This window comes from Ictalurus furcatus, chromosome 14, assembly GCF_023375685.1.
Source record: "Ictalurus furcatus strain D&B chromosome 14, Billie_1.0, whole genome shotgun sequence".
Lineage (NCBI taxonomy): Eukaryota > Metazoa > Chordata > Actinopteri > Siluriformes > Ictaluridae > Ictalurus > Ictalurus furcatus.
The window spans coordinates 27,231,201-27,242,469 of record NC_071268.1 but is presented as its reverse complement, the minus strand read 5'-3'; the positions used below and the strand labels follow the sequence as shown (position 1 = coordinate 27,242,469).

The 11,269-nt window shown below is 39.4% G+C and overlaps 1 protein-coding gene across 1 annotated transcript; it reads left to right on the top strand.

Moving 5' to 3' along the window:
• The first annotated feature begins 273 nt into the window (after positions 1–273).
• On the top strand, positions 274–3,163 carry LOC128618615 (leucine-rich repeat transmembrane neuronal protein 2-like). Its single transcript, XM_053642316.1, has 2 exons — positions 274–795; positions 1,411–3,163. Exons 1-2 carry the CDS (start codon positions 766–768, stop codon positions 3,034–3,036), a joined length of 1,656 nt encoding a protein of 551 aa, XP_053498291.1. The 5' UTR covers positions 274–765; the 3' UTR covers positions 3,037–3,163.
• Positions 3,164–11,269: the final 8,106 nt, after the last annotated feature.

Genomic DNA, 11,269 nt, shown 5'->3' with positions numbered 1-11,269 from the left:
CATAGAGTAACCCAAGCTCAGGATCAAACCAGGAACCCAGGAACTGTGAGGGCGCAACGCTACCTGCTGCAATATAGCAATCTCTCAAATGAAAGGAACAACGTTCTTTTTTTTAACCATTCAATAATACTTTCATCATTGAAGCTATAGCTGATAGTAATAATGAGGATTCATATTATAGTTTCCAATCTAACCAATCTGTATTAAAACGAATCCCCTAAATGTAAATGAATCCCACAGGACGGCAGAGCTGCAATACACACACGCATCTCTAATGAGAGACCAGCTGACTAGATGGGGAGAGAGGCAGCGAGAGATTTACAGTGTTCATTTCAGCTGCGATTTTCCACACAACATGCTGAAATGATCAATATTCAGATGATGACGCATCAAGGGAAAAAAATGCAGAGGAAAGAGTGAATCAAACGGGCAAGCATATTGCGAGTGTGAGGCAGAAAGCAAGTGAGAAAGGGAGTGAAGAGACAAGAGAGTGCAAGAGAGAGAAAGAGCACAAGCCAGAATGAGCAAGCGAGAGAGGGATAAATGGCACGGATGATCGACAACACTTTGCCGTCTGCAGCTCGCTATCTTTCAGCCCAGAGCTCTGGACAAAAAACAAATGACAACATGGAATTTCTGAATTTGTTTCAGATCAGGAGGCTTGGTATTTCTTTCATTCTTTTTGCATTCACTCCACTGGCTTTTTTCCCCTTGGATTTGTCCTTCGTCTGGCTTTTCCAGAAGTCTGCAGAAAAGGACAGTTGAATGCAGTCACTGATGTTCACAATAGAATGGGTAAGTTCGCTTTCTTTGATTTACACAGTCTGGACCTGAATAGGAAATGAATAGTGAATTGAAAAGACGGTGGGGAGAGAGTGAGGGAGTAGACTGCCCGTGCAGTTAAAATGTCATCTTTCTTACGCCATTTCCCCATATTGAATCATCCAAACTTGTGATTTAGACTCGCTTTAAATAACAGCAGTACTACAGGATAGAGAGATGATAATGATGAGTAAAAGAGTGCTGATAAAGTCATCCACATATGGTTCCCAAATGCAGTATAAATGTAGATGGGAATGGAAAATGTGCAAATGAGCAACAGATATAGCATCTGAAACAGCCAAATGAATAATGCATGCATTTGGGCATTTGGCATATTTACTGTTTATTAATTAATTATTATTAAAATGGGAAACCAGCTCAATCGTAAGCCTGAAAACAATATTCAAACCTCAAATTCTGTATCAACATTAATATTTCTGCTAAACCTAGAGCAGAGTGGAACAGGATATATATATATATATATATATATATATATATATATATATATATATATATATATATATATATATATATACACACATATATGCCCTGCTGAGATCAGATGTGCTTATCTTTAAACCCACCCAGGTTTTCATTCCAAGGTGGCCATTGGTGGGACAAGCACCAGCAGCACTTTGTGTGATCAGCATACTACTGTGCTTCCCTCCTGCGTCATGCACAGCCTGCCCTCAGAAATGCCGCTGCGAGGAACTGCAGTTTTACTGCGACACGCAGGGACTCCTGGCGCCCCCAGATGGCGTGGACAGAGGAGCCCTGGGACTCTCGCTCCGGCACAACAGCTTCACCGAGCTCAGCCCTGACCAATTTCTTGACTTCACCCAGCTAACCTGGCTCCACTTGGACCACAACCAAATACATACTGTGCATGAGGATGCCTTCCAGGGGCTCTACAAGCTCAAGGACCTGAACCTGAGCTCCAACCGCATCACCAAACTGCCCAACACAACCTTCATCCACCTCATCAACCTGCAAATCCTGGATCTATCCTTTAACCAGATGACCGCGCTGGAACCTGAGCTCTTTCACGGGCTTCGGAAGCTCCAGATCCTCCACCTGAGGTCCAATTTACTGAGGACTATGCCTGTCAGGGCCTTCTGGGACTGCTGGAGTCTGGAGTACCTTGGGTTGAGCAACAACCGGCTTCGGAGCCTGGCTCGGAATGGATTCGCCGGGCTAATAAAGCTACGGGAGCTCCATTTGGAACACAACCACTTGACCAAGATCAATCTGGCCCACTTCCCACGTCTCGTCGCCCTCCAGTTCCTCTATCTCCAGTGGAACAAGATTAACAATTTATCATGTACCATGGAGTGGGAGTGGACCACTCTGGAAAAACTGGATCTAACTGGGAACGAGATACGCACGCTAACCCCTGAAGTGTTTGAAACATTACCGAACCTAAAGGTTCTGCTGCTGGATAACAACAAGTTGACCAGCCTTGATACCCAAACCACGGATATGTGGAAGTCTCTGAACACCATCGGGTTGTCCAGCAACCTTTGGGAATGTACCAACAGAATCTGCAACTTGGCCAGTTGGCTTAGTAAGTTTAAGGGTCGATGGGAGCAATCCATCCTATGCCACAGCCCTGACTTCACACAGGGCGAGGAAATACTAGACGCTGTTCATGGATTCCAACTCTGCCAAAACATCTTAGCACCTATTGCACCGACCAGTACCACGATGGAGGCCACGTTACCCCAACAGTTCACTAGATCTTTGTTTGGGAATATGCAGACACCGACGCAGAACTTCTATGCAGAGAATTTGGGAAGCTTTAGTATTTTCACCACTCCTGTCACAACATCCAAAAACCCACAAACTACCATGGCTACCACCACAGATGAGGTGAAAGAAGTTACTGATGACTCTGCTATGATGGACAACAAGTTACTAACCCAGACAATAATTGTAGGTACCATGGCTCTTTTGTTTTTCTTCTTTCTCATCATTTTCATAGTGTACATCTCATGGAAGTGCTGCCCACACTCAATACAACGTACCCACCACTGCTTGACCATTCAGAATAGGCAACAGAACCGGACACAAGAAAGGCAGCCGATGGCGGACCCGGCCACGCAGCTGCCCTATAATGAGTACGAACTGACTCACAATGACGGTGCGCTTGTAATCATAAATGGTTACGGGCAGTGCAAGTGTCAGCAACCATCTTACAAAGAGTGTGAAGTATAAACTCTATTTATTTACCCAGATGATTGGTTGACCATTTCAACCATTTAAAATAATACATGCTTTGTTTATGAATATTTCAGTTTGTAAAGAAAAAAATGAAATACATGCTTTTTTTTTTTTCCTGGCTTTGAAATTCAATAAAAATGAGATGTGAAGGTCATATCTATGGTATTTTTAGAGTGGTAATATGAAAAACAAAACAAAACAATAAAAAATCATACGACAGCAGTCTTTAACCACAGATTATTGTCTTGTATGATATATGACTTTTCAGTATGAATAAGTGAAATCACTTAGCAAACACAAATTAAGGAAAATAAGTTACCAATTATTGCTAATTTTGTGGTAATATAGAACAAAATTCTAAATTTTGCACTGTGGCTGTAATTAATAAATACATTAGAATAGGACTGGAAGAAGAATCCATGAGATCTGACCAATACACATTGATTTAGTATGTAAGTAGAACAAGAATGGACAAAGGACAGACCATAATATTTCAAACCATTGCCTTAGCCAGAAACATTACACCTTCTTTCTTTCTTTCTTTCTTTCCTTCCTTCCTTCCTTCCTTCTCAAGTGGTCTAGTAATTGCAAAGTTGGTTGCAAGGTACGTGTACATATATAAACATTTTGCACATTCATGTTCCTTAGACAGAACTTAAGTTTTAAATGTAATGCTCAAGATTGCTCACAGTTCCACTTTTGGGTCAATTTATAACAGATAGGGTCAGAGTCTGGGTCTTAATTTTTCAGGGGGTACCTGGGAAAGTATAGTGTGCATGCAGAACATTACATTTTTTCTTTTCTTTTTATTTTTTATTGCTGGAGTCACTTACTGCTTTTATCACAGGAGAAACAACAGCACAGTTCTGTTTATGACATATTTATTTGTAAAACACCCAACTGAACACTATAATACCATATTTGGATAAAATCTATTCACACACACCAACTGTACACCTGTACCAACATGATAGTCCAAAGACATGCATGGTAGGCTGATTGGCATGTCCCAAGTGTCCGTAGTGTATGAATGGGTGTGTGAATGTTTATGTGACTGTGCCCTGCGATTTACCAAGAAACTGGAAAGTCCTCTGTCCTGAAGAGTCCTCATAGAAAGCTTCACCATATCAATGTTAGTCATTTTAGCAGTCATTTTTATTATTAAGCGTCCATCATACCCATTAAGTCCCTGTTAATGAGCTGTTAATATAGAGATAATAATGGATTAAAATAGAACATTTTCATGCTTATGAACTTAATGGTTAAATGTAAACCACTGGCTGTCTGAACGGTAGGAAGCGTGCATTCAAAGTGCAGAATTAGAAAAAAAAAGAAGATGTAAGCTTGACACAATGTAAAGTAACACTGATGATACTTCGTTTGTGGTAACACTTTACTTAAAGTTAATGTTCTGGACACGTACAAAAGCGCCTCATGACATAAACCCACATGAGTATTCAACATCAGCTGTAAAAGGCTTCCGTGATCTCTGGTGGCATAACATGAGTTCATTTTCTTGACATAAGGCTGTCATGAAAACTAACTTTATAGCTCAGTTTATAGCGGTTCTCTGGCCATTAAACGCAACTAATCAACTATAAATGAACTGCAATGAATTTTTTCCCAAGTGTAATATCATGTGTATATTCATGCCATAAAAACTCAATTAACTCCATTTCAGTTCCAACAAAATGTTGAAAAGTTCAAAAGGGCTGTACTTTATACACCACTATTAGTGTTTCTAGTTTGTAGATTAGAGAAGCGATACACAATTGAAACAAAAGAAGGAAGGAGAACAGTACATACAATATTTAGTAATCACCAGGCAGAAATTCCACAGCGGCTTGAAAATGATCAGAACTGAAGCACTGCGATGAAATGACCCATGTGAGTACAATACAAAAGATGGATGTGAATGAGCTCAATTTTGCAAGGAAAGATAAGAAGAAAACCAGAATTCAGCTCAGATGACTTGCATGCTCTGTCTGGAATTATATCAGGCTCAGCATCATTAAACTTCGATAACAACCAGGGTTGGGAGGGTTACTTCCCAAATGACTTACTAAAAATGTTTTCTGTTACAGTTACAAATGACTTCATGAAAAATGTCAAGTATCACAATATGAAAGTAATGTAATCTGATTACTTTTGGATTACTTCTAGGTCACATCTGTAAATATAGTCAAGAGAAAAGCAATACTTTTTATTTAGAGCTTATTTTAAGCTTATATCATGTTTGATGTTTGGATTTGTTTTAATAAAATAACATACATTAATAAATAAAAGATTGCTGTCCCTGATGCGGGTAACATTACATCACAATGGCTATGGTGACCATATTCCGGTTTACCAAAAAGAGGACTGCATATCACTATGTTCATGTTGAAGAAACATACAAAACAATTGGAGATTCTGGAAAATAAATACATATCCATAGTGGGTTGATGTTTGCAGAATGTTTATCAACTCATGAAGCATATGAAATGTACTACTTAAGCTATTAATTTCATCTATTATACCTACTATATGTGTTACAAAGTGCACTGGATTTTTGAACATATGTGGTCATGATTAGGTAATTATTAAATAACAGTAATAAACTCATTTAAGTGTATTGCATCAGGGGAAACAAAATTAACCTGGAGGTTCGGTGTTTCAAGGAAGTACATTGACTCCGAAACACGTAGGCATTGTGCAAACAGCACCTTATACTATACATGCAAATGATGTGTCAACATGTCAGATCCACTACAATGGCTGCGAGCTGGCTCTGAGAGGATATATAATTAAGACAGCAACTGCTGCTGCCTCTGATGGATGGATGGGTTGAGGGATGGATGTATTTGTGAGTGGGTGGATGGATGGGTGGAAGGGTAGATGGATGGGTGGAGGGATGGGTGGATGTGTAGAGGGATGCATGGATGGGTGGATGGATGAGTGGATGCATGGATGGATGGAGGGATGGGTGGGTGGATAGATCGATGGGTGGGTGGGTGGATGGATGTGTGGATGCATGGATGGAAGGGTGGATGTGTGGATGCACGGATGGAAGGGTGGATGCATGGATGGATGTGTGGATGTGTGGATGCATGGATTGGAAGGATGGATGTGTGGAGGGATGTTGTGGGTGGGTGGATGGATGTGTGGAGGGATGGATTGGAAGGATGGATGTGTGGAGGGATGTTGTGAGTGGGTGGATGGATGTGTGGATGCATGGATGGATGTGTGGATGTGTGGAGGGATGGGTCGGTGGATGGATGTGTGGAGGGATGGGTGGGTGGATGGATGGATGCATCTCCACTACTCACTATGTTTTTTTTTAATCAGTCACTTTTTCCTCATAGTACCCACGCATCACTACATTAACATGTCTGTTATTAATGTGTGCGAATTCTCCAACGAGGACTGCACTGTACAATGTGACACAGCCACTCCACGATGTTTACGGTCACAAAGGCTCCCAGTGCTGCACTCAGTATGGCTTATATGTGTGAAATAGTGACGGATGGACGTGACCCACTAATACGTCACAGTTAGTGAGCAAATATAGCGGACAATAGTGTACAATAGCACCGCTGTGTTAAGGTCAGATCACACGGACACAGGACTAATGGTGACATACTATTGTATCCTGTTATATTCAGCGGGGTGATACACGTGCAACACTGGCTAATATTCGGCTAAAAATAGCTTAATAGACCCCAAAGGCTTAATAGTGGAATTTGAAATCAGACTAAATAGAAAAAAAAGGGATATGGGTCCAGAGGCGTGTGAATGAACTACAGCCTGGGTGAAATGATGTGAAGAAGTACATTTTGATATTCAGATACTGTACACATTCCGTCCTGTTGTGACCTCAGACTTTGAAACGTGTAGTCAGAGGTAGAAAGGAAGGTAACGATACGTGTGTTTGGGGGCGTCATTTGCACTACAACAAACTTTGTTCTCCTTCCATATAATATTTATTAAAAGCATGAAATCAGAAGTCAGTTTGTAGTGTTGGATTCTTTTTATTCCAAGTTTCACAAAACGACAAGGAAGACAGCTCCATCTCTTCCAGAGGCTGGGAGACACGGAGTAAAATCACCGTGCACGTCAAGCCACTGTCAATAACACGGCCATCTCGTGAATTTCCTCTTTCACACTGTTTATCATTACACGTATTCGATTTTCCACCAGGCAGGACAAAGACGTGACAAACACAAAGCCATCGCCTTTAACCTGTAGAGTCTGTGACACTGTGAGTTTCTGAATCAAAACGAACGGAGCATGTGGTATAAAAATGCTACCGATTTCGTTCATTACGTCCTCCAGAGGGAGAGGGAATTTGAGTATAATTGTAGCAAGACAAGTATGAGCTGTCAGACGTAGCGCCGAGGAAAGTTCTGCATCGAATGTGCTGCAATTTAATGACTTCGCACTTCGATCTTCTCGTTACGATCCTCGGTGTACTCTCGCGGCATTTCAGTCCTAGCCTCTGTGAAGCTCTTCATGAACTTCGGGAATCCAGTTGAGAGAAATGGAAATGGAGTATGAAATTCCGACTAAGCTATCGTCAAGTTAAGACTACAAAGGAAATCCATTGCGAAACGTCCCCCTTTTCAAGACGCAGCAGTGGGACGTAATTAACGAGTGATGTGATGAAAACAAGAGCATTGCTCATTCTTCATTCTCCTCACTGATTTGTGACTCTGGCTTTACAGAATGCCTTTCTTTCCAACGATGAACCCCTGTATCAGTCTGCAGCTTCCTTTCTACGTAAAAATTAGCCTGTTATTTGCACACAATGGATCTGAACATGAGAATCGTGATTATGTGATGATCACACCCTCGTACATAAGCATGCTGTACTTTGTCATTCCTGATTCATATAATCTATAATACACTGTATATAATAGTATATAGTAATCTAACCAGATTCTTGCAAGTACATTTTTCGGTATTTTCAGCTTACATCATATCTGATAAATTCTCGATTCTGATTGGTCAGAAGGTGTTGAATAATTTTCTATATCAGCAGCTCTGTCAATAGTGCAGCTGCAAATCAAAGGTTCATATACGTTAATGCGTAATGGTTTCCATAGTAACAGTAAAAACAATACATGATGTGCTTTGATAGATAAACCATTATAATGGTTGAAAACTTGCTGTGGTGTAAGAGGAATAAAACACTCAGGATGTGGCATTGTAGGAAATGAATCAACTTTGTGCCTGATGCCTTGTGCCCGATGCTTCCTGGGATAGGCTCCAGGTTCCCCGTGACCCTGAGAAGGAGTAAGCGGTAGAAGATGGATGGATGGATGGATCCTCAATTAAAGTGGAATGCAAATACCGTCAAGATTGATGATGTTATTGATCTAGATCTATTATTTATAGGCATAACATGTGGAAAGATTATCATTACCCAAGACAACAATATACACGTTGTGACCTTGTGTAGGACCAGACCGAACAGCCATTAGTGGAATGTTGGATTTTGATTTTAGCCTACCTGAGCATGCAGTAACTCCTCTGTGCTTCTCTTTCCACTCTTAAAGAACCATTTATCTCCATCAATACCTGCTTCTCTCTGATAAAAGACAAGATGCAGACTCAGCCCTAATGGCCTTCTGGAGACTTCCACCTAATCACAAAAACTACACTCCATTACAAAGAGGGAACAAAAGCATCAAAGTTAGTGTTTACTTGCTTAGAACATTGATTTAATGTCGTTAGAAGTTAGTAGTGAAAAATCAATAATGAATGGGGATGAGTTTCATATTAAAGCAACTACACCATTTTGCCTGAAAACACTGCAAGACTGCAGATCATATTTTTGACTAATGCTACGTAATTTGCTAATAATTTATTCAGAAGTAAAAAAAAAAGAAAAAAGTAATGAACCAATAATTACCATCAGTTAGAATTTATCTTGCTTCCTAGCCAATTACATTAGCCACTATTATTATTATTATTATTATTATTATTATTATTATTATTATTATTATTATCATGTAACTAATCTGGCATTAGCAAACAAAACAAGTTAATTATAGACATTTAATATTAGCAAATTAGCTAAACTTACTTCAGAATTTTTTTTTTTTTTCAAATAAGATAGACTTCATGTTTTCTAAGCAGGTAAAGGAGGCGCTTTATTTCATATCACTCTTTGTTTACGCCAGCATACTGAAACCTGAGGTAGGGCCTGAGGTAGGGCCAGGGTGCTCATCCTCGAGTTCAAGACTTCAGTGTGGTGTATTATGCCTCTTCAGACGTGCATGGTTAGCTACAATGCTAACTATTCACGTCAATTCAATACAATTTTATTTGTATAGCGCTTTTAACAATGGGCATTGTCACAAAGCAGCTTTTACAGAAATCTGGATATAAATTTTACATTTATAAATGTATCCCCATTGTGTATCATAAGAAGGTTCAATGTTTGTTTGTTTTTTTTTTCTACATTGAACTTGATTGCTAAACTGAAATGATTGGAAGTAAACTGAGCCCATTCGACTGATGTAAAGCACATGGACATTGGCTGGATGAGAGAAGAAGAGACCTTCAAGATTCTTCAAGGTCTAATCAAAATGTAAGGAATTAAAAGAAAATGTTATTGTCTTGTAAACGTAGTTAGATTAGAATAGAAAGAAGTATTGCATTTCAATAATACTCAAGTAAAGTTTAAATATTATAGTAATGAAGTGCAATTTGGGTCAAGCTACACAAGGCTTACGGTGACAGGGAGAATGATTTCAACATGAATTGCACCTAAAAATGAGTTATTGGTGAAAAATTGGCTTTGGTTATACCTGAACACACCTCTTTCTAGTCGTAACATTTTTCTTTCCATATTAATACCTGCTGCTCTCTGGTAAAAGTTCAAATTTTGTCAGCCATAATAACCCTCTTGATATTTCCACCATGACTAACGGAGGAGAAGAAGGCCATTGAGATATTACGTTTGGAATCACGACTTGAATTTGTATTTATGTTATTTATTTATTTATTTTGACATTTTTTTAATCCTCGGCTAATTGAAGGCAGTGAAAGTTTTCACACTAGAGAACAGCACAAAGTGAATGGCTCATTGTAATTCAGAGTTAGTGTCTAAATAAATACTGCGTATCCTTTTTCCCCAGACATTTTAATCATATTATGTTAGCAAGAGAATCCTTATTAATTCTCTCTTTGCCTACTGTGGCGCTTTATTCACAATAAAATCAATAATCTCGTCTGTGTCGTGAATTTGTTCAGCTAATGAAATGACTCAGCCTGAAACTTGTCCAAATCGGTAACTGGTCCTGAGGGAAATGGAGATTAGGAGGACTGTGAGGTCATATTTAAAAAAAAAAAAAAAAAAAAAAAGTGAAAGCAAATCACATATGACGTGAAAAAAAAAATCACGTGAAAAACATAGAGCTGTTGAATTTCCATCATACAGACCCAAACGTCATGATAACAAGTAACGCTCCAAATATCCGAGGTTATGAAGCATCTCTGTATAAAGCCTCTTCACGTCTTAATTCACATGACATGACTCTGAACGTCAAGGCTGAGCTGGCAGTGATCATGGAGAGAGAGAGAGAGAGAGAGAGAGAGAGAGAGAGAGAGAGAGAGAGAGAGCGAGCGAGAGACTGTTCCTTTCCAGAAGTGAAACAACTGCGAAAGACGGGGAGAGAAACCTGATTGAGGCTCTGTCATGGCTGTAAACAGAATGACGTCTCAGAGAGACGAGCAAGCCATTACAGAACAGACCCACAGACACGTGAAATTTATACATGTGGTTTTTACATACAAAACACGCTATTATTCAAATATTTTTCACGAAAATAAAGACAATTTTTCACAGCCTTCTTTGCTCATATTTAACAAGGGTGCCAATATTAGTGGAGGGCACTGTACATTTGACTTGATGGGCTTAGAATTGAATCAACTAGACTTCAGTCAGTTAGGCTCCACTAGACTTAACTTGACACAATTAGATTTGACTTGATTAGACTAGATTTAAATCAACTAGACTTGACTGGACTCCACTTGACTCTATTTGATTAGAATCAAACTAACTAGACTCACCTTGACTAGACTAGACAACTATATTTGACTTGAGTAGATTAGACTCAGATCAAAGAGACTTGACTCAACTAGACTCAACTTAACACGACTCAATTCAACTAGACTCAAATCATCTAGACAACTTGCTTTGACTTGATTAGACTAGACTCGAATTAACACAAAACTCAAT

What these genes read in the sequence shown, in the direction of transcription:
- LOC128618615 (XM_053642316.1), top strand. Translation starts at nt 766, where the DNA reads ATGCAGTCACTGATGTTCACAATAGAATGG. An exon ending in TGATGTTCACAATAGAATGG is followed by an intron (nt 796 to 1,410) that starts GTAAGTTCGCTT and finishes AAACCCACCCAG; the next exon opens with GTTTTCATTCCAAGGTGGCC.